We start from the raw sequence: 24,027 nt of genomic DNA, 5'->3' as shown, positions 1-24,027 counted from the left end.
CTGAGGGGTGGTCTGTTCACTATTGTCTCAGGAATCTGGTTATCATTGACCAGCCAGTCATTTATCTGACAGTCAACAATGTTTGTAGGACTATTCTAAGGCCAGAAGAGTTTAGAATCATTGACAGAACAAAAGCATTCTAAGACCAGGAGACCTCATCCCTGTTAAGTTTCCCCTAGAATCTGTACCCTATCAATACTAGCTGAGAATTTTCAGATGAGAAATTAGTTTCCTAATAGCAGTACTAAGTAGCTAGAAGACATAAAATAAATCAGAGCGGCGGAGTTGGGGGAGATCTAAAAGAGGGTAAAAGAAGGTCATTTTGGGAAACCACTATGCAAAAAAATAAAACAAAAACACTCGAACAATTGAAAACCTTGGGGAATGAGTTACCAAAGAAAAATTCCTAATGCAATGAAAAAATACTAGGGGTGAGAAAATCCTTGGATAAAACATGAAAAGAAAATAATTGAAAATGGAATGTCTGAAAAGAGAATGAAAGGGCCACAAGAATTCCAAGCATGGCTAGAAAACCATGTAAGAGAACTGAACAAAAAAAGTTAGGAATGGAATTTGAATTTTTAATGAAAAATTCAGACAGAATATTGATGGCTTAGGACTAAAGCCTGAAAATTCTGGAAAAGCAGCAGACACCCTGAAAAAGTGAATGGAAAAAATGACTCAAAAATTTAATGATATAATAAAAATATATATGAGGGAAGTCACAAGATACAACTAGCAGATAATATATGAGATAACTGCTGTTAAAAAAATAACTCCTACAAAATCAGATAACAGTGAGAAAACTTGAAAATTATCAGAAATCCAGAAGGACGAAATGAAACACAACAAAACATAACAAAAAGTGAGAACTGTGTTTCAGGAATCAAAAAAAAAAAAAAAATCGACCCTAAGTTGTAGAGCCAGAGGTTAATGTGCAGTTGGAATGAATCCACAGATCACTACCACAAAAAATTTTCCATTTAAATTTATCCAGAAATTTGAGTTTCAAGCTTGAGATATTCCAGTTCAAAGAGAAACTATCACAAACATTCAGAGGAATGATAGGGCCATTTTGAATTGGATCGCTAAGAGTCAATTGTTAAATTTTCAGTGTGGAAATTTGATAAATCTTAGAAACTGGCAAATACTACAAATAAAGATTTGTTTATTGTTTCGTTGTTTATAGATGTAAGAAAGTGATAGAAAACTGTTAGCAATTCAGATTAAACTTAAAAGCATATTGTATATACATTTTGTCCAGACAGCTGGTTGTTAAATATTTACCAGCACACCTCTGCAAGCAGCTAAGAAGAAACAGATCATATATATACCAAGAAGCTACAATAAGGATTATTCAAAGCTATCCATTGGCAATGATAAAGGAAAGAAAAAAATGTATTTTGAGGCAAGCAAAGATTTTTAAAGGTTATAATTATAGAAATTCAACAAAGTAAGCAAGGGATTCGAATAAGAATACATATGGAAGGGGTGGTGGGATCTGGGAGGGAATTATCTGAAATAAATCATTTTAAGTGATAGAATATTGATTCTGAAAAAAAAAAAGAAAAGACCAGTATATCTGAGTTTGGCTAGCAAAGGCAAGGCAAAAGAGGTCTGGAATTCAATTGTTCAGTGCATTAGCAATTACACATATGTAATTGTGATATCATTCTTTCTTTTCCCACCGCCTTTTAAAAGAAGAAAAAGAGAAAAAAAGAAGAAATATTATGCCAGGATTTGAAGGGAAAAAAAATTCAGCAATCATGGCATTGGATGTGAATGATGTGAAACTCACCATTAAAACAGGAAATGATAGAATAATGAAAGAGAAAATAAAAATAATAAAATATAATAAATTAATAAAAATAATTAAATAGAAAAATAAAATTTAACAAATTGTTACATAAAAGAAATCTAATTAAAGCACAAAAAGTCATGTTGTTAAAATGAGATATTAGAGAATTTTTCCAACTGAATTTAAAAATGTTATATTAGATGAGATAATATTAAATGTATTGAAAATAGAAAAATAGCATAGCATCTTAGTACTTACAGAAAAATCTAGTTGAATTACAGTAAAAAATTCACCTCAGTTTTCTATTTTTAATCTTAGAAAAATCAAACAGAAAAATAAAAAAGAATATGAACATCATATTAGGAAAACTAGATAGGTGGGATCTCAAGTTTATTAAATGAAAATAGCTAGACTTTTTTTTAGCATTGTTCTATACCTTTGTAAAAAATTAACCATGTACTAGAACGTTAAAAATTTATAAAGTCAGAAATCCACAATACAATATAAAATTATAATCAGATAAATAAGAATAGATTTAAGATTGAGATTTAAATCAAAACTAATGTTATCCTAAACAATAAGTGTAGTAAAGAAGAAATCAAAGAAAAAAAGAAATCATTATGTTAAAGAAAATTATAGCAATGAAACAAACATCCAAAATCTGATGGAGTTAGGTCCTTGTTGGAAGAAAACACATCGGTGAACAAATGTTAAGAGAAAAGACAGATAATGTGCATGTAACTAAAGAATTCAATCAACTTTGTCTCCAAAAAGAAAAATAAGTAATATTCTGAGAATTAGAAGTAAAAATGAAATAAAATGGGATCAGCTAATAAGTATTGATTATGGATTAAAAAACAATTATATAAATAAATGATTAGCTAATTTAGCTTTGAGAAGAAAACTATATATAAATAAAAGTGAGAGAAGGAAAGCCATAGCAAATGAAAAAAGCAGATATAAAAAAATTAGTAGTAGTCCTATGCCAGCTTATAAATGTCTTGGTATGTCCTCCTTTTCACCTCCCTTTTATGTGTTATTTCCCCCCATTAGAATGTAAAGTTTTGAGAGCAAATATTGTCTTTTTTGCCTATATTTGTATTCTCAGCTTTTACATGCCTTTTAGTAAGTATTAAATATATTTCTATCAAACCAATCTCATAATCAAATAACTTAGCCATCTGTTGTAAAAAAAAAAATCAAAGTTACATTCTATTTGTCCACTATAAAAATTTCAGTTTCATCTGCTCAATGGTTCAGATTGCCTTCATTTAAAAAAAAAAATCCAAATACCTCCTCAGCTATAACTTAACATTTTCTAATTTTTTTTCAATTACATGTAAAAACAATTTTAATCTTAAAAAATAATTTTGAGACCCAATTTCCATTCATCCCTCCTAGAAGATTATATAATATGCATATACATATGTATATGTACACATATATAATAGCCCTGTTTCAGCCACAATTTTCTTTTTAAAAAATTGTACTTTATAGATAATTTAGAGGATTTTCAAGGTTATTTTGACACATATAAAAGCTAACCTCCACAGAAAATGTAGCAACCAGATTTGGCATAAGTACTATATATACAAGGTATAACAATAACCAGAAAAATAAATGGAAGGAATGAGTGTAGGCAAAAATGATCTCTATCATCAATGTAATCAAAAATATACATTGCAAATTCCAGATAATTAATTTAAAAATTAATCAAAACAATAGCTTTTATAAAAGAGCATGCCACAAATAAATCCACAAAAATCATCAGCCTTTCTATACATTAAAAATAAAACCTTAGAGAAAGATTGGAAGAAAAATTCCATTTAATATAACCACAATGCATTATATATCTGGAAATTAGTTTAGCAAGACACATTCAAGACTTAAAATAAATAAAACTATAAGACAATTTTCCCAGAAATAAAAGAAGACACAAGTAATTGGATGAATCTAATTTGTATATAATTATTTGCATATTGTTTCCCCCATTAAACTGCGTGCTTGCCTATACACTGGGATTCTTTCTGTCTTTCTTTGTAGCCCCAGTACCTGATACATAGTGAGTGCCTAATCAACTCATATTTGTTGATTTTACTCAATTTGACTAGGCAATCAACAGAAATGCTATCCCAACATGGTAAAAATGAAAATACTATTCAAATCATTTTTACAGATTTAGAACTATAGCAAACAAAGTAAGAACAAAAACAAAGAACAAAGAAAAAAATTTTTTACAAAAATAAAAGGTTAAGAACATAAAGGTATATCCTAGAGAGGAGGGAAAATAAATAATGAAATATTATAGTATAAATATAGTACAAATAATTAGAGTATAAAAAGCAATAGAGAGTATAGAAATTCAGAGAATCACAGGAAGACTTGGATGAAAAGTAAAGCAAGCAGGACCAGAAATATAATCTGTAGGGTGATTACTATAGTGCATATAGAATAGCTATGGAATACTGGTTTTATAAAAACTATCAGCATTAGTACTGTAATGCTAAGATTAAAGGCTACATGTCTCTTTGTGGTTAATAATGGAAAATTTTACTACTTTTTCAGGGAATGGATTTTCTAAAAGGAGTGGTTTGGGTATCTATTAAGAAGTATTTTTGTTTCAAAACCAAATAGACTTTTTCCTCATCAGTGAAGGAAAATGGTATCTTTCCTCTTCATCTGTACTGAAAAATACTTTTAAAAAAATCTAAAGTTTTAGAAATAGTTAGACATTTAATTTCTGACTGTATCAATGTAAAGAGGCAGCTACAGAGTACAGTTGACAATGTGAGACTCAGAGGCAGGAAGATCTGAATTTGAATCTTCCTCAGGCAAATGACAATTTCTTTCTACCCCATTTTCCTGCATTCATGATAGCATCTATATCTTGTGGTAGGGATAGAAGGAAGACAGTATTTGCAAAGTGCTTCACAGACTTTAAGGTGCTATCTGTGTGATTAATGATAGTGGTGGCCATCGGTGAGGGGGGGGTGGATTATTGATAGTTTGCACAAACACCATCATATAAACTGTGTCACATGAAATTGAATTTTTTACTCATCTAAGAGCAAAGGACAAGATATGCTGTTCCCTATACTCTGAACCCTCAAAGGGAGTGTAGTTGATGCTGAGTAACTAGATGGCTGTTTTCAAGCAGTTATGATTTCTCTGAAAATTTAGGAGAAAATGCATAATTACTTAAAGAAGATTAAACTAGAAGAATATCAAAGCTTGAGATCATAAGTTACTAAAGACTTTTAAGATTTGTAGGTATCTTGTTATCTCTGGTATAATTTCCAGCATTAATAATAATCCCTTATCATTCTAGAAGTAATTAAACTTTTGTGTCAGAAATTAATTTTGTGCATAGTAATGAGAGTTAATCAGATGATGTAGTCACTAAAGGAAGCTTGCTTGGGTCTTTGCAAAAAAATTGCTTTCAACATTTCTAGTGCAAAAATGCTGTGCATAGACATGGCTATAAGTTAATGCTATTGACATTTAACAAGAAGCCAACAAATTCAGCAGACTACCTCCCTTCACAGTTGTCAACCTGGAAATACTATACACTCATTCCTCTCTAACTGCTCTTTTCCAAAACTTTTTTTGCAATTTCTTTTTTTGAATTAACTTTGGAGCCTTTGGATTTGCAAGTTCTGGTATTGAGAATTGAGGGTTGTATGGTGCATTTACATAACAAGCATTGTAAAATGTAGATATTATCAAGCAGCTGGAGTCAAAGCAGATGTATCTTGGGTCTGGGGTTAGGATGATCTGACTTAAAATTTGGCCTTCAACAGCAGCGTCGCATGGTGGGGGGGGGGGGGGGGAGGGGAGGAAGCTATTAATAGTTCTCTTTTTTCTATTTCTGGCCCTTAGATAGACTAAGTGCTGAATGAGGGCTTCAACTGCCTCTGGCCCATATACTTTAAGTGCTAAGTTGGACACTCATTGAAGGCAGGGACCTCTTGTTTCCACCTGTCTTTGGCACCCAGAAGTTGTGCTTGATAGATGCAAACTGTTTGAACCATAAGGGTTGAAGGCCATATGCGGGCTCTGAGCCCAGAGCGATAGTCACTGGGTAGTCCTGTCTCAAAGGTGGCTATTGTGCTTGGGAAAACCTTCTGACAGCCAGCAGTCATGCATTCCTTCTCTTCCTTTCAGCCATGGAGTTCCACGAACACTTGCACGCCATTGGGGCAAAGGAAGGCTTGAAGGAGAGGAAGCTTCAGAAGGCAGTGGAGAGCTTTACCTGGAACATCACCATCCTCAAGGTAACTGGGGATCTGCTCTGCTGCTGCCCAGATTTGTCCTGCTGGTACCCGGGCGCTCATCTTGCTCCTTTTGTGTATCTTTGTGAGCATCACTGGCCACTCGAGTCTGTAACCCAGCCAAACTCAGATCCTCCTCCCTCCCTCGGGATGGACCTCACAACCATTCTGCCATCTTTTTTCCAGAATATTTTAATGTTAACAGGTCCCTATGGTTTAGATATAAAGTGTTATTGATTAGAGAATAATGATTACAACTGCCAAAAAATAGCCAACTTGTGCTTGCTCAGGTATAATTGAATAGTTTAAAAGATAGAAGCAACTGCCGTAATATTCTTCTCACTGGAGAGAAATGAGGAAGGGGATCTTTGGTACTCCACAGTACCAGAATCAGAGCATCTCAGAGCCGGAAAGGACAAGAGCCATTGAATCCACCCTGAACTTCATCACAAATTCCCATATCAGGGTCTCCAATATTATGAGTGCCACAACAGGGGTTCCTGCCTTTTTGAGTGTCATGAGCCCTTTTGGCAGACTAAAAATGATGATAGCCATCATTTATATGGGACCTGCTATGGGCCAGGCAGTCTGCTACGTGCTTTACAATCTGATCCATACAACTCCCCTGGCAGGTGGGTGCCACCATTATTCCTTTTTGACAAGTTAAGGAAACCAAGCAGACAGAGGTGAAGATCACACTTACCAGTAAGTGTCTGAAAGCCACGTTTGATGGTCTTTTTGACTTCAGGCACAGCACTCAATCCATCAAGCTCCTACCTGCATAGCTGCTGTCTGAGGTCTGGGACCCTTAGTCAAAAGAATGTTTTTAAATACATAGGATTTCAAAAGAAACCTTTTATATTGAAAGATACTTTTTTGATATTTTAAGTATTTAAAAATATTTTTATTTTTAAATTTTTTTAAGTTTAAAATGTTTAAAAATTTTTATATTTTTAAAAAACAAGCTCATAGACCTCAAGTTAAGAATCCCTAGCCTAGGCAAGATGTGTTTGATACAGTGGAGATATGAGAGCCTTTGAGTCAGACTGGTTCAGATGCCTTTTTCTAGCTGTGTCATGCTAAAGAAGTCCCCGAATCTCACAGGTTGCCAGTTTCCTCATCTGTCCAACCAAAAGATCTCATGTCTCTCCTGACTCTTGAGCCACCCATTCTACTTTCTCCAATCTCTCATTTAGAGGACGGCCTTGCTTTCCCAGAGCCCAAACCCGCCTGTTTAATAGTCAGAGTCAAGGCCTCTTGCTCCACAGAGCTCCCCGTTCTGTAAAGAGCCAGTCTAGAACTTCGGTGAGCTGGTGACATTTTGGAGGAATGTGTTGTGCACATTGGAACTTTCTTCTTGTTTTGTCTCCGAGTTTAGTATTTGCAGCCCGATGCCTTGTGAACCCAGATAATCCACCAGAGTCATTTTCGTTCAGGACTTAGGCCAATTAAAATGCCGGGCTCCTCTCAGCCATTTCATCTCCGTGGCTTTCTGCTCTGCTGAAATCCAGACTGCGAGGACATTATCACAGCTGCCTCTTATAATTTCCTCTTCCCACCCCTTAAGTTTGGTCTCTTGTCTCTGTGACTCAGAATCATTTTCGTGTTTGGTTCCATCCCAAGTCCCTCTTTCCACTCAAAGCTCTTTCACTTAATCAATGAAATCACTTTCCAAATTTCTTCTGACACCTTCCCCCTCCTTCCTTCCACATGTTCCTTCTATCTCAAAATCATCTGCTTCAAGTCCAGTGAGTTACAGCTCGGTAAACAGCAGCCCCAAAAATTCACAATGAAAACGAATTTTGGTTTCACTGTTGACTGACTCCCTAACCAGCCTGGTCCCACGGCTTGAGACCTGAGGGAGCGCATTGCATAGTCCCATCTCACCAAAGGCTACCGCTTCACTTTAGGCCCTTGATTCTAACCTTTGCTACCTCTTAATAATTTCCTCTTTCTCCAGAGGAGTCTTACCTTCTGCCTACCCACATGATGAGGTCTGACACTATATTTAAAAAAATAAAAACAGAACCTCTCCTAACCCCTGCTTTCCCCAACATAATGCAGCTACATGATATGGTAAAAAGAGAACAGGTTGACTGCTGTCTTTGGGAGGGGGAAGATAAGAGAGGGAGGAAGGAAAATTTGTCATGCAAATTCTTACAAAAATGAACGTTGAAAACTAACTTTACATGTAATTAGAAAAGTAAAATATTATTGAGAAAGAACAAAAACAAATAAACCAAAAAAAGAGAGCAGGTTATGGGGTCCAAATCTCCCTTAGTCCAAATCTACTTAGTTAATTGACATTTAATAAGTTTGTGAGTTTGGGCAAGATCTGTGGTCCTTAGCTTATCAGCAAAATGATATTTTTCTAAGATTCCTTCCAGCTTTGAGTCTGAATTTTTATCTTCCTTCCTCTGTTGACCTTCTTCAAAAAATTATCTCTACTTGCTGCTTCCACTTTTTATACTCTCTTTAATTTCTTGCAATATGACTTCCACGAATCTCCCTACTGAAGCTATGTGGGCTAAGGTCACCAAAGAATCTTATACCCCAAATCCAATAGCTTCAACGTCTCTAAACTGTTGACCAGTGTATCAGGACAGAGCACAGAAGTTAGAATGCTGGACTTTGAGAAAAGACCAGAGAGAAAATCTTCTCTCAGCTCCTTACTAGTTGTGTGACCCTAGGAAAGATGATCGAGTGCTATGGGCTTTATTTTCCTAATTTATAAAATGAGAAGGTTGGATTGAATGGCCTGAAGGCCTATAACAGCTGAGTGCTCTCAGCAACTAGAAAGGTAGAGTATGTTTACTCCACATCACCTGATTGAACTCCTTGGATGGCTTCTCCCTGTATGTTACTCTTCAACAGCAGTCATGGCTCTGATTTGGAAGACCTAGCATTTCTCTATTAAGTCCTTTTTCAATTCCTTCTACTGATGGTCATAGAGCACATCTCAAGGCTCTTCAGATCAAGTCAACAAGCATTTATTAAGTGCCTACTGTGTGCTAGGCTCTGACTGAGCCCTGAGGATACAAAGAAAGGCAATAACTGCCACCCCTAAAACAAAAGAGCCTCTGCTCTGATGTCAGCATGTACTGGGGTTATGTTAGACTTGCTCTCCTTCCCTAAATCTGGGGGATTTTTCTGATTTACCATTTAAAAAAATCAGCACATTGTTATCATCATAAAAAATGTTCTCATTGCTTAAAGATATCTTAAAATATAAAGTTTTCAATTATCTAAAAACACCAGATCTTTTTTTCCAACTGAATGGTCTCTATACCAGCATTAATCTTTGTAAAGTTAGTAGCCATTTTCCATCCTGAAAAACTTATCTGTTCACTACACTTTTCTCTTTAACTAAATTCCATTTTTAAGCACTTACAAGTCTACCCCTTTGTCTTACAGTCATGTTATACTTGTCATTTTTATTCAAATTCTTTCTTATCCATAATCTAATCTAGAGTTTGGCACAGTGCCTGGCACATTAATAAATGATAGTTGACTGACTTTTATCTTTTGGGTTTTGGCTGACTTAATTGTGTATATCTGAGGGGAAATGGAACATAGATGAATAATTTTTATTTAATTAAAGTAAGGAATGGAAAGGCAGGACCAATCTTAGATTTTTTTTTTTTTTACAAAATTCTTGCTTTTGGTTAATATTTTGGAGAAAATGCGAGTTGACCTGTATTAAATCCACATTCTTGCCATGATGATGAGCCAAGTGGTACTGAAGCTCTGGAGTATGTTCTATAAAGTTTAGCCTTAAAAAGTGGTCATATCTTAACCCATCATTCCTTTTCTAGACATTTACGTAGTCCATTCCCTTCTCCACAGTAGATTTATTCTGTAATTAAATGATTAGAATCATAAACCTGTAGAGCAAGAAAGGCCACTGGAAATGATCTAGTCCAATCCTGTCATGTTGCAGATAAGAAAAAGATATCAGAAAGGTTGATTTGTCCAGGGTCACACAGCTTAGTTGGTAGCAGAACTGGAACTAATGCTTTGTCTCCTGGCCTGTCTCCTTATCAAACTCTTCTTTCCATTAGCCCAAGTAGCATTCTTTACAGATCAAGCCCATGATTAGAACTAAGGAATATGAGTTTCTCCTCCTCACTTTTTCTTCTGACTCACCATGATTTATATTTAACTTTTTTTACGTCAGTTTCCACATCTTTAAATCTTTGACTGTATTACTTTTTTTTTTTTGAGCAATTTGAAAAATCTTTCTGTGTTAGGAAAATAAAAGGAAAGAAGGGTATGAAATACATGAGTAACCCTCCTTTACACAAATAGCTTCCATAGGCTCACAAAGAGCAGGGGGTACCTCCATTGGGAAAGTCCATTTGGGACAGGGAGCAATCATCCTTTTGTTTATATGTGTTGAGGGAATGATGGTGCTGGCTGACTTCTACTTCATGACTGAAGGATCATCTATGTAGCCCAGTCTCCCCACATCTTTCTCCCTTCCCCCCCTTTCCAGTGAATTGTCTAAAACAGGAGGACAAAGGAAATGGACTGTGAAAATAAAGGCCAGCAAAAGAAAATGTTTACCACCACTTAGATTAGCTCTGACTCTTGGATCTTTTTGGCCATACCAACTCATAAAGACTATCTACAGATAAAGAAAGTATACACACGAAGGAATTATGGATCTTCTTAAGACATGGCATAGGTTAAAAAGCTCTTTAGGATTGGAATTAGAACACCTCTGTTTCAAACCTGACTTTTGTGGCTTCTTAGACAAGTCCGCGTGAATCATTTCAGTCTTTTTTCTGTCTTGGTTTCCTAATTTGTAAAGTAAGGATACTAATACTTCCATTATCCACTTCGTGGTGAGGAAAGCTCTTTGTAAAACCTGAAAATGCTGTCGCTACTGGAGCCACTGATTGGTTTTAAATTACTTGTGAGCTATAGGAATTGGAGGAATATCTTCCAATCTTGTTTTAGGGCTACCTGACATGTTCACCAAGAAGTCAGAATGGTCACTAAGAGCTGTATTCCTCACCGACTTTGAAAAGAAACTTGTCTTGAAATGGCAAGTTTTAAATTAATAGCAGAATTAAGCTTGGAACCCCATTTTGATTATCTCACAAAAAGACAGAACCTTTTCGTATGATACCCAACTTCTAACCCACGTCACACTGTTCTGTTCCGGGAGTGGCCAAGCAGAATGACCCAAAGTGGGATAAAGAATGTTAGGAGAAGAATGGTTGACAATTTGCTGGGAGAGGGATTAGATCCGATCTGTTATTTCACTGGTATAGGGAATTCCCAGTGTAGAAAACTCTTTAGCAAATAATCTACTGGTTCTCCTGCCATTTCCCAACCCCCACTCAGTTTACTCTCAAAGGAATACGTGACAAGGAAAAAGATGGACCGTTAACATGGCAGGACAAGACATTTAAGCAATATCAAGAGATGGAGACAGACATCCCTAATGTCTTGGATAATACCAAACAAATGGAACCAAAGGAAGAAAGCAATAATTTTGGTCTCTTCCCAGAAAGATACTTTGAGCTTTCCTGAGGAAGTCAGTTGGGGTCAAGCTTCTTCTTCCTCCCAGCCTTCATGGAGAAGCTATTTTAGGGCCTGAGAGACAGAGGGAGGCCTTAGGAGAATTAGTCCAGGGAAAAGTGATTGAATAAAGGAGAATTGAGCTGAGCTTGTTGGTTTCAGGGAGGTCTTACAGGGATTAGCCAGAAGGTGATTAGATAAAACAGAATTAAGTAGAACACTTCCCCTGCCCTGCTCTGCTCTCCAGAGCTTTTCTCCTCTCAGAGGAGAAGAATTAGAGCAAAACTGGGGGTGGGGTGGGAGGTGAGGGGATGCTGGAGCCGGCAAGTGGTTGTTGCTGGGAGGGAGGAACAGAATTCCAGGCTTTTTTCCTCTTGGCCATTCTACTGACCTCTCTCCCCCTACATCCACTTTAGGTGTTTAATCAGAGTCTTTCTTCCTTCCTTTTTTTTCTTCCTTTTTTCCTCTTTCCCCCTCTTTTTTTCCTTCCTTTCCTCCTTTCTTCTTTCCTTCCTTCCATCCTTCCCTCCCTCACTTCCCTCCTTCCTTTTTTCCTTTGTTCTTTCTGTCCTTCCTCTCCTTCACTTCTTTCCTTCCTCACTTCTTTCCTTTGTTTTTCCTTCCTTTCTTCCATCCTTCCTTCCCTCCTTTCTTCTTTCCTTCCTTTTTTCCTTCCTTTCTTCTTTCTGTCCTTCCTTCCCTCCTTTCTTCTTTTTGTCCTTCCTTCCTCCCTCCCTCTCTCCCTCTCTCCTCTTTTCCTCACTTCCTTCATTCCTTTCTTCCTTCCTCTTTTCCTTCCTTCCTCCCTTCCTCTCTCCTTCCTTCCTTCCTCCCTCTCTCCCTCTCTCCTTCCTCCCTTTCTCACTTCCTTCCTCCCTCCCTCCTTTCCTTTCTTTCCTTTCTCCTTTCCTCTCCCTCCCTCCCTCCCTCCCTCCCTCCTTCCTTCCTTCCTTCCTTCTTTCCTTTCTTCTTTCTGTCCTTCCTTGCTTCCTTCCTTTCTTCCTTCCTTCCTTTTTCTTCCCTTCCTTTCTTCCTTCTTCCCTCTGTCCCTCCCTCTGTCCCTCCCTCTTTTCCTTCTGTCCTTTCTTACTTTGGAAAGCCATACTGAATGCTTCTTTAAAATTCTCTGCATCTTCATCCTCATGAGTCATAGCTGTCAGCACACAAGCTGAAAGGATCTGCACTGACCCTGAAAGCAGTCACGGTGCTAGCTGTGGCATGGACCTGGAGGGTGCCACGGGCCCATCTCTGCCAGATAGTTTCTGTGGATCGGAACCAGAACTTTTGGTGATTTCCCCCTGGGGTCACTGCATAGCTCTGAGCATAGGGACCAAATACAGGACAAATCCTTAGATTATGTCAGTTGTGGGTCCAAACAGGGCAGAATCCCACAGTTTCTAGGAATGAAAACCCTCCGGATGTGTTGGCCCATTTGCCCCCAGGGAAGTCCCTTCTCCTCTGCCTGCCTCAGTTTCCTCATTTGTAAAATGGGAATCATCTTCTCCATGATAAGTGCTTACTTCCCAGGACTGTTATGAAGACTGAATGAGAGTATTTGTCAACTGCTTTGTGAACCTTAAAGAATCCTCTGAATTGATAGCCACTATTGGGGTCATGGTCTTTATTTTCAGGAGCATCCAATTGCTCAATTACCAATCTCATTGTCAGTGCGGTTTAATAGCCTGTGGCCTCTGAAAGGGCTTTTCCCTTTCTGATCCTCAGCTTCCTCATCTGTGAAATGGGGCTAGCAGTATTCGAGTCATTGCTGGACTGTTGTGAGCAGATTATAAATGTGGCATGTTCCATCCACGGCACCATCATCCTGATAGAATGAACCCTTTGCCTTGTTTAGCTTTGAGGTTCACAAAGTACTTTACCAATGTTTGATATTCTGGAACAAGTGAGGGACAAACAACCCAGGAGATAGGGGCTTTCATTAACCCCATTCTACAAATGAGGAAACTGAGGCAGACAGATGAAGTTACCTACCCAGGGATGTAGGCTTGTAAGTGTTTGAAGTGGGGTTTGAACTTCTATTCCACTGCCTCAAGGACCTCACCTGGGCTCCAAACAGAGTGCCCCAAAGGTCTCCTTAAGCCCGGGAAAATCAATATTGACCAGGAGCACGCCCTTAGTCTAGAAAGGACCTAAGAAGTCATTGATCCAATCTCCCCATTGTACAGATGAGGTCCAAAGAAAAGACGTCACAAAGCCAGGAAGTGATAGAGACGGGACCCGCACCAAACCCAATGTTATTTTCCATTTTCCTTCACTGTCTATGGATGTTTTCTACCTGATCCCATGAATCACTATTACTTATGCAAAGCTTAGCCTTGAGAAGAGGCAATGGGAAAAAAAATTGTCTAAGGGGTAAATGAAATAGGATATTTAGATACTGAGTCTTAAATAGATATCATCTCATTAAAAATGCGTGTTAACATTTTGCAAAGTCTGAAAAAAGCAGCAGTTCCAGCCACATTGGGGTGTGCACACTTCGCATATATAATTGACTGCCATTTCTAATTTTGACATTCAGTTGTTGACAGTCTGATTCGAAAGGGCTGAATGAATCTCATTTTAACATGTCATCCTCTGGACTTTCAGGGAACAGAACAAGTATTCAACCATTTCTTTTCTAATCTAAGATAAATAACCTTTCTTCCCAGTGCATCACATTCCAAGGGTTCTGATGAAATTAAGCCTTTCTAGCCATTTGTTATTATTGTTGTTTTCAAATATTGTTTCATTCTTTCCTCATTATTCTTACTCCTAACTCATACATATTCAGTAGATGCCCTTTTCGGCATCATTTTGTCAAGAATGTTATTGAATATTATCAGTTTCCAACTTCAGCACCCTCACCCACTTACTGATTTTTTGTCTCATCTTGGCTAATTTACATAATGTTCTTGTTGAGCTCAAACATCAACATTTAAACAGGAACATCATAGATATGATTCAAATCTCCCATTTTGAATTATCTCTCATAGTCATAATGTTTGGGACTGAACCCGTTTCTGCTTATAAAAAAATAAACAATCATTTGAATCTGATGCCTTCGAGAATAAAATTTCCCATTTGTTCTCCCTCACAGTCTCCTTTTGATATCAATTTCAGGTGCAATTTCAATCAATCACTCAAAAAATATTGTCTTTATTAAATGCCTACTATGTGCCAGGCAATGTGCTAGAGTTACAAATGAAAAAGAAATATCCCTCACCCCCAAGGAGCTTACACAATGGCTAGGGAGAAAGCATGTACATGCAGTGCCCTCTCCAAAGCTACTTTTCCCAATGCAGCCTGAAGTATATGAGGGACACTGACTGCTTTTTTTTTAAAAATGAGAATCTAGAGTGTTTTTTAGTATTGTTCATGGGCCCCCCTCAGGCATGTTCTCCAAAATTAATTAATATTTACCAGCTCCCTCATTTTTTTTAAATTTAAAAAATTTATAGGTTTTGTAAGGGTGAATGTTGAAAACTATCTTTGCATGTATTTTGAAAAATAAAAAGCTTTTATTTTAAAAAACTTACAGATTATCCCTCATCCATGAGAAAGATCTATTGTAACAAAAGAAATGAATAAAACTAACAGCACAATGACCTCATTTGAAAGTGCATGCTGTGTTCAAAATGTCTAGTGCCTTCTCTTTTCTATTTTTTAATTAATAGAATGCTTTTTTCTCTCCCTTCTATTCCATTAAAAAAAGAAAAGAAAAAACAACTTCCTAGTAACATATGTGTAGTCAAGCAAGCAAATTCCCTTTTTGGCTGAATACAAAGTTATATTTCTCATTCTGTACATTCTGAACAGAGCAAGAATAACATATTTTATTCTTGGTCCTCTGGAATCATGGATAGTCATTTGTTTTTAAATTAATTTGTCATTGTAGTGTTGTTGAACAAATTATTCTCTCTTATTTTTGATAGTTCATAAAAGCTTTTAGAATTCTTTATTTTTGTAACATTGATATGATATAAATTACAGCTATACAAGTCCTTCCATGTTTCCTCATTTCTTATACCATAACAGCACTCCATCACCTTCTGACTGACACTCATATACCACAACTTAATTCAATCATTCCTACACTGATGTTCATCCCTTTAGTGTCCCACTTTTTGCTACCACAAAAAGAGTTGCTATAAATATTTTTGTATATTTAAGAACTTTAGTTATTTCTTCGATCTCTTTGGATATAGACTTTGTGATGGTAGAGTTGAATCAGAATGTGCACTGTTTAGTAACATTTTATATATTATTTTAAATTGTTTTCCAGAATGACTACACCTATTCATGGGTCAACCAACAGTGCATCAATGCACCTATTTTCTGTAGCGCCTTCAATATCTAGGTTTTCCTTTTTTTGTCATCTTTTCCAAACTAATGAATGGGAGGTCGAATATCAGAATTTTTTTAATGTATATTTCTTTTTTTTTTTTAAATTTTATTTTATTTAATAATAACTTTGTATTGACAGAATCCATGCCAGGATAATTTTTACACGACATTATCCCTTGCAATCACTTATGTTTCGTTTTTTCCCCTCCCTCCCTCCTCCCCCCCCCCCCCCCAGGATGGCAAGCAGTCCTAGATATGTTAAATATGTTGCAGTATATCTAGATACAATACATATTTGCAGAACCGAACAGTTCTCTTGTTGCACAGGGAGAATTGGATTCAGAAGGTAAAAATAACTCAGGAAGAAAATCAAAAATGCACATAGTTCACATTCATTTCCCAGTATTCCTTCTTTGGGTGTAGCTGTTTCTGTCCATCATTTCTCCAATGAAACTCAGTTAAGTCTCTTTGTCAGAGAAATCCACTTCCATCAGAATACATCCTCACACAATATCGTTGTCGAAGTGTATAATGATCTCCTGGTTCTGCTCATCTCACTCAGCATCAGTCCATGTAGGTCTCTCCAAGCCTCTCTGTATTCATCCTGCTGGTCATTCCTTACAGAGCAATAATATTCCATAACATTCATATACCACAATTTACCTAGCCATTCTCCAATTGATGGGCATCCATTCATTTTCCAGTTTCTAGCCACTACAAATAGGGTGTATATTTCTATAATTAGTAATTTGGAGCATTTTTTCCATAGGGCTACAGATAGCTTGGATTTCTTCCCTTGAGAACTGTAGTTGTATCCTTAGATCATTTATCAGTTGGGAAATGGCTCTTATTCTTATAAACTTGAATTTGCTCTTTGTACGTTTCGGAAATGAGACTTTTATCAAAGAAACTTATTTGCAAAGATTTTTTCCCCAATTATTTTTCATTTAACTTTTTGGGATGTTTGTTCAAAAACTTTTTTAATATTATGTAATCATAGTTATCTGCTTTATCTTCTATGATCTTTTACCTTTTTTGGTCACAAACTTTTCTTCCTTGAATAGAGCTGAGAGGTCATTTTTTTCCATATTTCTCTTAATTTCTTCAGGCAGATGACTTTTATATCTAGGTCATATATGCATTTAGCATTTATCTTGACATATGAGGTATTAGCCTAAATCTATTTTTTCCATGCTGCTGTCCAATTTTCCTAGCACTTTTTAATCAAATCGTGAATCCTTATCCCAGTAGCCGAGGTCTTTACATGTATATGTGTGTATATACACACACATACATATACACATACATATATATACATACATACATATACATACGAGATATATTATATATAAATACATATATATCAAATACTTAGATACTAGATAGATTTGATTTTGTATATGTGTATTCATTCTGTTTCATTGATCAATCCCTATATATTTTTAACCAATACTGAGCTGTTTTGAGAATTACCGCTTTGTAGAATAGTTTGAAATCTGATGTTGCTCTACTCCTCCCCACTTATTTCCACTTTTCATTATTTCCTTTGAGATTCTTGATCATTTGGTCTCTGTATGAATTTTGTTATTATAATTTTTAGTTCTATGAAGTAATCCTTTAGTAGTTTGATTTGTATGATATTGAATAAGTAAGTAACTTAGTGAGTATTGTCATTTTATTGAATTCCTACTCATGGACAAATATTATTTTTCTAATTATTTAGGTCTGTTTTTTTTTATTTCTTTAAATAGTGGTTTGTAGTTGTATTTACATAGTTCTTCTCTGTATCATCAGAGATAGACTTCAAAGCATTTTATACTTACTATAGTGATTTTAAATGAAATTTCTCATCTTGCTAGTGCTAATTGGTATTATGTAGAAATGATGATATTTGTGTAGATTTATTTTGTGTCTTTCAAATTTGCTGGTTATTATTTCCATTAATTTTTAGCATATTCTTTTGGTTCATATCATCTGATCAAATCTCATTGAATAAGTTAACATACAAAAAGCTTTGCAAACCTTAAAGCACTATGTAAATATATAATTTCTATTATTATTATTATTTATGAAAGTTGCTAATTTTGCTACTTCTTTATTCCTTGAATTTCTATTTTTTCTCTCATTGTCAGTATTTTTAGTACTATTACAAACAGAAGTGGACATTATAAATTTGCCACTTATTTTTTGGGGAGGGAAAGGTTTCTAATTTATCTCCCATACATGTAATAAATAGTGGTTTTTATTTTAGTGATATCTGTTTATCACTTGAAGGAAAGATTCACTTACCTCTGTGTTCTAATGCTTGTTTTTAATAGAAATGGGTGTTACATTTTTAATAAGCTTTTTTCAGTGTCTATTGATAGAAGCATATGATTTTTGTTTATTTTGTTATGAATATAGTTAATTAGACTAATAATTTTTCAAATATTCAACCAGTTTTGCATTCCTAGTACAGAGCCAGGGCACGGTCTGTGTAAGCAGAGAAAACGATTGTCATTGAATAATGATGTCTGGACTTTACCTTGAGCTTAATTGATATTTCTCTTTAGTTACAAGTAACAAGTTACATTGGGCAAAAGCCATTATTATTTTTCTAGATATTAAAAATGCATTTTTTGTATTATTAATGTTGGGGGAAGAATTTTAAACTGTCTTCAAATCGAGCATCCATTCAGTGAAATTTGTAGATAGTTTGCTTTGGTTTTGAAATCTGAATGAAGTTTTTAAATTAACATGTTCAATGGATAGCAAAATAAAAAAGAAAACGAGTAAAAGGAAAGCAGTATTCAACCAAACTAAGCCAGAGAACGGAGGTCTTTTTATAGTCACTAATTAAAATACTCTGTATATGACAGGAAAATCAGAAATGGCAAGTGGTAAATAGCTCACCACTGTGTGCATTCAACTCTCCCAGCAGCTTAAAATGGCCCTGCAATTTGTCCCCCTAGGAACTAAAACTCAGTTCTCCTGCAGCTGGTTACTGGGGAGGGGAAACTGAGGATTATGTATTCGTTACCTGTCCCTATCCTTTGCAGCTGCCTCTGTGCATTGGACATCAGATCAATAGAAGGATCTTAAAGGACTTAAGAAAGGACCACCGGAAGCGACTCCAGTGTAAAGGATCTCTGATTCTTCCATGAATCCAATTTAGGGGAAAGGCATAATGTTTGAAGGGAAAAGGAAGGGATTGTTCCAGGAAAGGGAAAGGAAAGGAATGAAGGTTGTAAAGAAAATCAAAAACAATTGTTATTATTATTATTATTATTATCTATAAAAGATGATAATTTTGCTATTATTTTACCTACTGTTATTCCCGAAATTTCTATTTCTTCCTTTATTGCTAGAACCAGCATTTTTAGTATTAGATCAAATAGAAGTGGACATCATAATTTGTCCCTGATTGTTTTTGGAAAGAATTTTAGGAAGATAATAAGAAAAAGGAAGGAAAGGTAATAGCCAATAGAAGAAGTAAATGAAGCAAAAATTAAAGTAACAGAGGCAAGAGGGACAGTATGAGTAAAAAGACACTGGTTAGGAAGCAAGAAAAGGAGGAAAAGAGCCAAGAGGAGAGAAACAGAAAGTGTGGTTCTGAGGAAAGTCAGCTTTTCCATTCACTAATATGACCATTTACTGACTAATGTCCATTAATGAATATAAATAGTAACTCTAAAACCCTAAATTGGTGATTATAAATAGAAACTATAAATAAACCTCATCTAGGATATATATGGTTAGAGAGGGAGGGGGACTACTAAGGTAGCGGGACCAAGGCATAAGCAGGGTCATCCTGGCCTTCAACAGAAGTATGAAACTTTAAGAGGGCCAGAAAGCCTGGGAGGCAGAGCCTAGCCAAGCCCTGGAGCCAAGGAGGGAGGATCCGCAGCCCCGCAGTGAGCCCCCACTGGTGGGGACCCATTGGATTGTCTGCAAGGGGATGAACCAGCCTAGGGACTCAAGGGGAGCCGGTCCAGCCTCCTGTCCCGATCAGGAGCGCCAACTGCTTCCAGCCCCTTGGGTAGATGCTACAAGAGGAGCGTGTGGAAGCCACAGACAAGAGTCTTAGGGATGGAGAAGATAAAGACGGGCAATAATCTCCACAGACAGCATGGCGCAGGGGTTAATTATATTGTACTTAAGAGCAAGGAAGGTCTCCTTCAGATAATTGTTAAATAACTTGTCTGGTGTCATGGAGTTAACTTCTCAGAAGCTGCTTCTTCATCTATAAAAAGGAGATTAATTATAGCACCTACAAGTCTAATGTTGAAGGTCAAATGAGATAATGTATGTAATAAAGCACTCTGTGAGCCATAAGGTGTTAAACATTGATCATCTTTATTATTGTGTTATTACCAGTAGAATTTCCGTCAATAGTGGTGAGATGATCTTTTTTTTTTTCATTGTGGACCTCTTTAGCAGTCTAGTAAAACCTATAGGCAGTCCCTGTCTAAGTTTTATATTTCAAAATATATAAAAATAAAATTGTAGGATTACAAAGGAAGCCAATTATATTGAAATAGACTTGCTAGAACCCTCTACTAAAAGATAAATTAATATAATTTCTACAGACTAATTTTCAGCAACTTCATTTTCTCACAATTCACTGACCCCACTTACCACCATCATCCCCATACCAAAAATTGAAATTTCTATGTTTTAATGAATCTTTGAGATGAGCAAAGAAAATATTTAGGCCTTAAATCCCCCCATCCTTGCTAAGCCATGTCCTCAGGGAGCCTTACTGTCTTGTTGGGTCATAAAAAGCCTAAATATTTGGTTATGAAATATTTCCCAGGGCATAAAATGATGAGTAACAACTCTTAACCTTTGTGGGAAAGCTCTTATTGGCTTCAAAAAAGTAAATTTTAAAAGAAAGAAAAATGGGGGGGGGGAGGAAAGATGAGAAATAAAGCAAGAGAGAAAAGTGAGAGTGCGAAAGGTCAGGGAATGATATATATGGGGAGAGTTTTCTTCCCAGACAGATTATATCTTTATTTCCCAGACTTCTTCAGAAATGCTATTAAAAACAGTTTGGGAAAAAACAGACTCCTGTTTTCTGGAAGTTCATCCAACCGTTTGGATGCAATGCCAAGGAGAAAGAAATATAGAATCTCCCTACCTCAAAATATTTTGGTTACAGCGGTCAAGCTGCCTGCTTTTCAGGCTGCAGTTGCAGAAAGACCCGTAATGAATATCTTTGCTTTTGTACTTCCAGGGGCAAGCTGATCTTCTGAAATATGCTAAAAACGAGACCTTGGAGAACCTGAAACAAATCCATTATGCTGCTGTCTCCTGTGGACTGAATAAACCGGGCACTGAAAACGCAGACTCGGCCCCCAAGACGAGGAGGAGCCTGGAGGTCATCCCGGAAAAAGCCAGCGATGAGAACGGAGAATGAGGGACCGCTCGCCCAGTCATTATGGAGTTTATAACTCTAGGACCAACTGTAGGCGCTCCGGACAGGCCCTGGCTTTGCACTCCCTAAGGACAATGCTGTTTGGAATTTTAAAGCACAATCGGAATATCTTATTACAGTCTATTACAACTGTGAATGTACGTAGCAATTCTGCGTGTGAAGGCGAATAAATTGTTTCAAAAGAAATTATGTTACTGGCCAAAATATGCTATATTTGTGTAACAGATGTCATAATTCAGTAACAGTGCAAAGAACAGATCATTCATCATAGTTCCATTGAGAAACAAACTCGTTTTTCTTGAACAAAAGCAATTACAGTTGGCGTGGCTTGACAAATGGTGTTGGGGAGGGGGGGGTAGAGCCGACACATTCTTCTGGATGTGTGATTTTCTGCTGATCCGAGGTATTAGGGGGACAAACGATTTGGGGGGATGCTTGCTGAGCCATAATTAAAAAGGAGAATGTAATTGGACAGTGCTCACTCTCAGGGCACTCTGGGAGACCCCGCGGGGTACGAGGAAGACGAGTGATCCATCCCTCAAGCCTCCGTCTAAGACACGTGTGATTTCTGCCAGAGCATTTCTGCAAACTTGTCTATCGAACATACAAGTGATCAAACTGCAAGCAACACATTGTAAATAGTTTTTCATTGTGTGAAGTGATGTGTTCACATTAAAAAAAGTTTTATGATATTTCTCCCATACCAGTAAAAGCTTTTAACTAAATTTTCACTTTTTAATTTATTTTCTAGTTATAAAAAAAAGACTTAAAAGAGAGTTGTTGAGAGCAATGAAGAATCCATTGATTAGCCAAGATTCCACAGCCAGGATATGTCAAAGGCAGGACACAAATGCAGATATTCCTAAGCTCTAAGGCCAGCTCTTCATCTAATGTACTACTTTTTTTGTGGGGGGGAGGGATCAGAGTTAAGGGACATGCCCAAGGTCATGCAGCTAATAGGAGATCTGAAGCTGGATTTGAATTCAGATCTTATTGATTCCAGGGGTGATGCTCTGACTGCTGAGCCCCCTGGCTGCCCCTATCTTACTACTTTCAAGAATAGATCATACTTTAGCCAAGAGGCAAGTCGACCACATAATCTCTGGGTTGTGTTCACTTCGTTTTTATTATAAGGTTTTTGATGATTTTATTTCACAGGAACTGATTGATGTTCCACCCTTCAATGCTCCTGATGGACCAGTCAGCCAAGGATCCCATGGTCCAAGGGAAAAGGCAGGAGGAGACCCGAGGTGGGAGGGATGACGTTTTTGGGTAGCCAGCTTAGGTTTTCACTCAGATGGCCGGTTTTCACAAAACGTTTCAGACTCCATTACCGCCTTATACAAACCAAAATGGTTTCAGTGTTTTGAAGATTAGAAGCTCTCAAGGTCTTCCCTGCCCCGTCCGGACTTACAGTTTGGGGGTTGGTTCTTCCTGCAGTTTAGAATGTGGAAGGAGGGGAACTCAGTGTTTCTGGTTATCTGTTAGATGCAGCTCCCGCGGCCTGGGAATGCACAAGTGCCCAAAGGATTTGTGTCTCTTAGCTCAGGAAATTCCCAGTCCCCTCACAGATCCCTCTTCCAGTGACCCAGGGGATGAGTCTGGAGAGTTGCCCAAGCCTCAGTGATGGTGAATGACTTATGGTTAATTAAATAAGCATTTATTAAGTGCCTTCTGTATGCTGGGTACTGCGCCAACCTCTAGGGATACAAAACGTGGACAAAACATCCTTACTCTCAAGGAGCTTACAATCCCTTAGGGAAGACAAGTAAACTATATACAGGAAAAATAGAAAATGGTTCAGAGGAACTGAGAAAAGCAGCAAAAACCCAGCCAAAGATGGGATTTGAATTGGGACATAAATGAAGGTCAGCAGCGAGTGTGTCCCAGGCTTAGAGGATGGTCAGGAAAAAATGCCTGGAGCAGAGAAATGGACCGTGTGGTGCATGGTACCGAGAGCACTCGCCAGGGAGGACGGTGTTCTGGAACAGTGGGGAGGGCAGGCTGCAAAGGGCTTCCAATGCCGAGCCCAGGACTTTTCATTGGCTCTGTCAGACGCGCACTTAAGGAAGATCACTGGTGGCGGGGAGGCCCTTGAGGCGGCCCAGGATCCAGGGGTAAGGGGACGGGGGCCTGCGCCAGGCAGTGCCAGGGAGAGAAGGGCACGTACTCTAGAGGCGGCGCAAAGGCGACATCAACGGGACTTGGTGAGAGACTGCAAGCGGCGGGGAGGGGGGATAGGGAGGAGGCCGGGATGGCTTCTAGGGCGCGAGGATGAGGACGGCCTCCCGGTAGTGAGGAAGGTGGGGGAGGGGGGCCGTTCAGTCTGGGCGTGATGAATTGTGGGGACTTCCGGCCTGGGATGCCGGAAAGGCAATTAGAGGTGCAATATGGCGGGTCTGGGATGGCAGGTGGAGAGATGCAATATGGCGGGTCTGGGATGGCAGGTGGAGAGACGCAATATGGCGGGTCTGGGATGGCAGACGGAGAGACGCAATATGGCGGGTCGGGGATGGCAGACGGAGAGATGCAATATGGCGGGTCTGTGGGATGGCAGGTGGAGAGACGCAATATGGCGGGTCTGTGGGATGGCAGACGGAGAGACGCAATATGGCGGGTCTGTGGGATGGCAGGTGGAGAGACGCAATATGGCGGGTCTGTGGGATGGCAGG

At 37.7% G+C, this 24,027-nt stretch overlaps 1 protein-coding gene across 3 annotated transcripts in view; it reads left to right on the top strand.

The window, feature by feature from the left end:
• Positions 1–22,080, top strand: part of PLCL2 (phospholipase C like 2) — a 216,904-nt gene extending 194,824 nt beyond the window's left edge. For all 3 annotated transcript variants that reach the window (XM_052001846.1, XM_052001848.1, XM_052001847.1), the window contains 2 exons: positions 5,963–6,072; positions 21,155–22,080. In XM_052001846.1, coding sequence (XP_051857806.1) covers positions 5,963–6,072; positions 21,155–21,337 — 293 coding nt within the window. In that variant the 3' untranslated portion in view covers positions 21,338–22,080. The remainder of the gene's footprint in view (positions 1–5,962; positions 6,073–21,154) is intronic.
• Positions 22,081–24,027: the final 1,947 nt, after the last annotated feature.

Source organism: Antechinus flavipes, chromosome 5 (assembly GCF_016432865.1).
Source record: "Antechinus flavipes isolate AdamAnt ecotype Samford, QLD, Australia chromosome 5, AdamAnt_v2, whole genome shotgun sequence".
Taxonomy (NCBI): Eukaryota; Metazoa; Chordata; class Mammalia; order Dasyuromorphia; family Dasyuridae; genus Antechinus; species Antechinus flavipes.
Note: the sequence above shows the minus strand (reverse complement) of the source record. Positions and strands in the feature narration are given on the sequence as shown.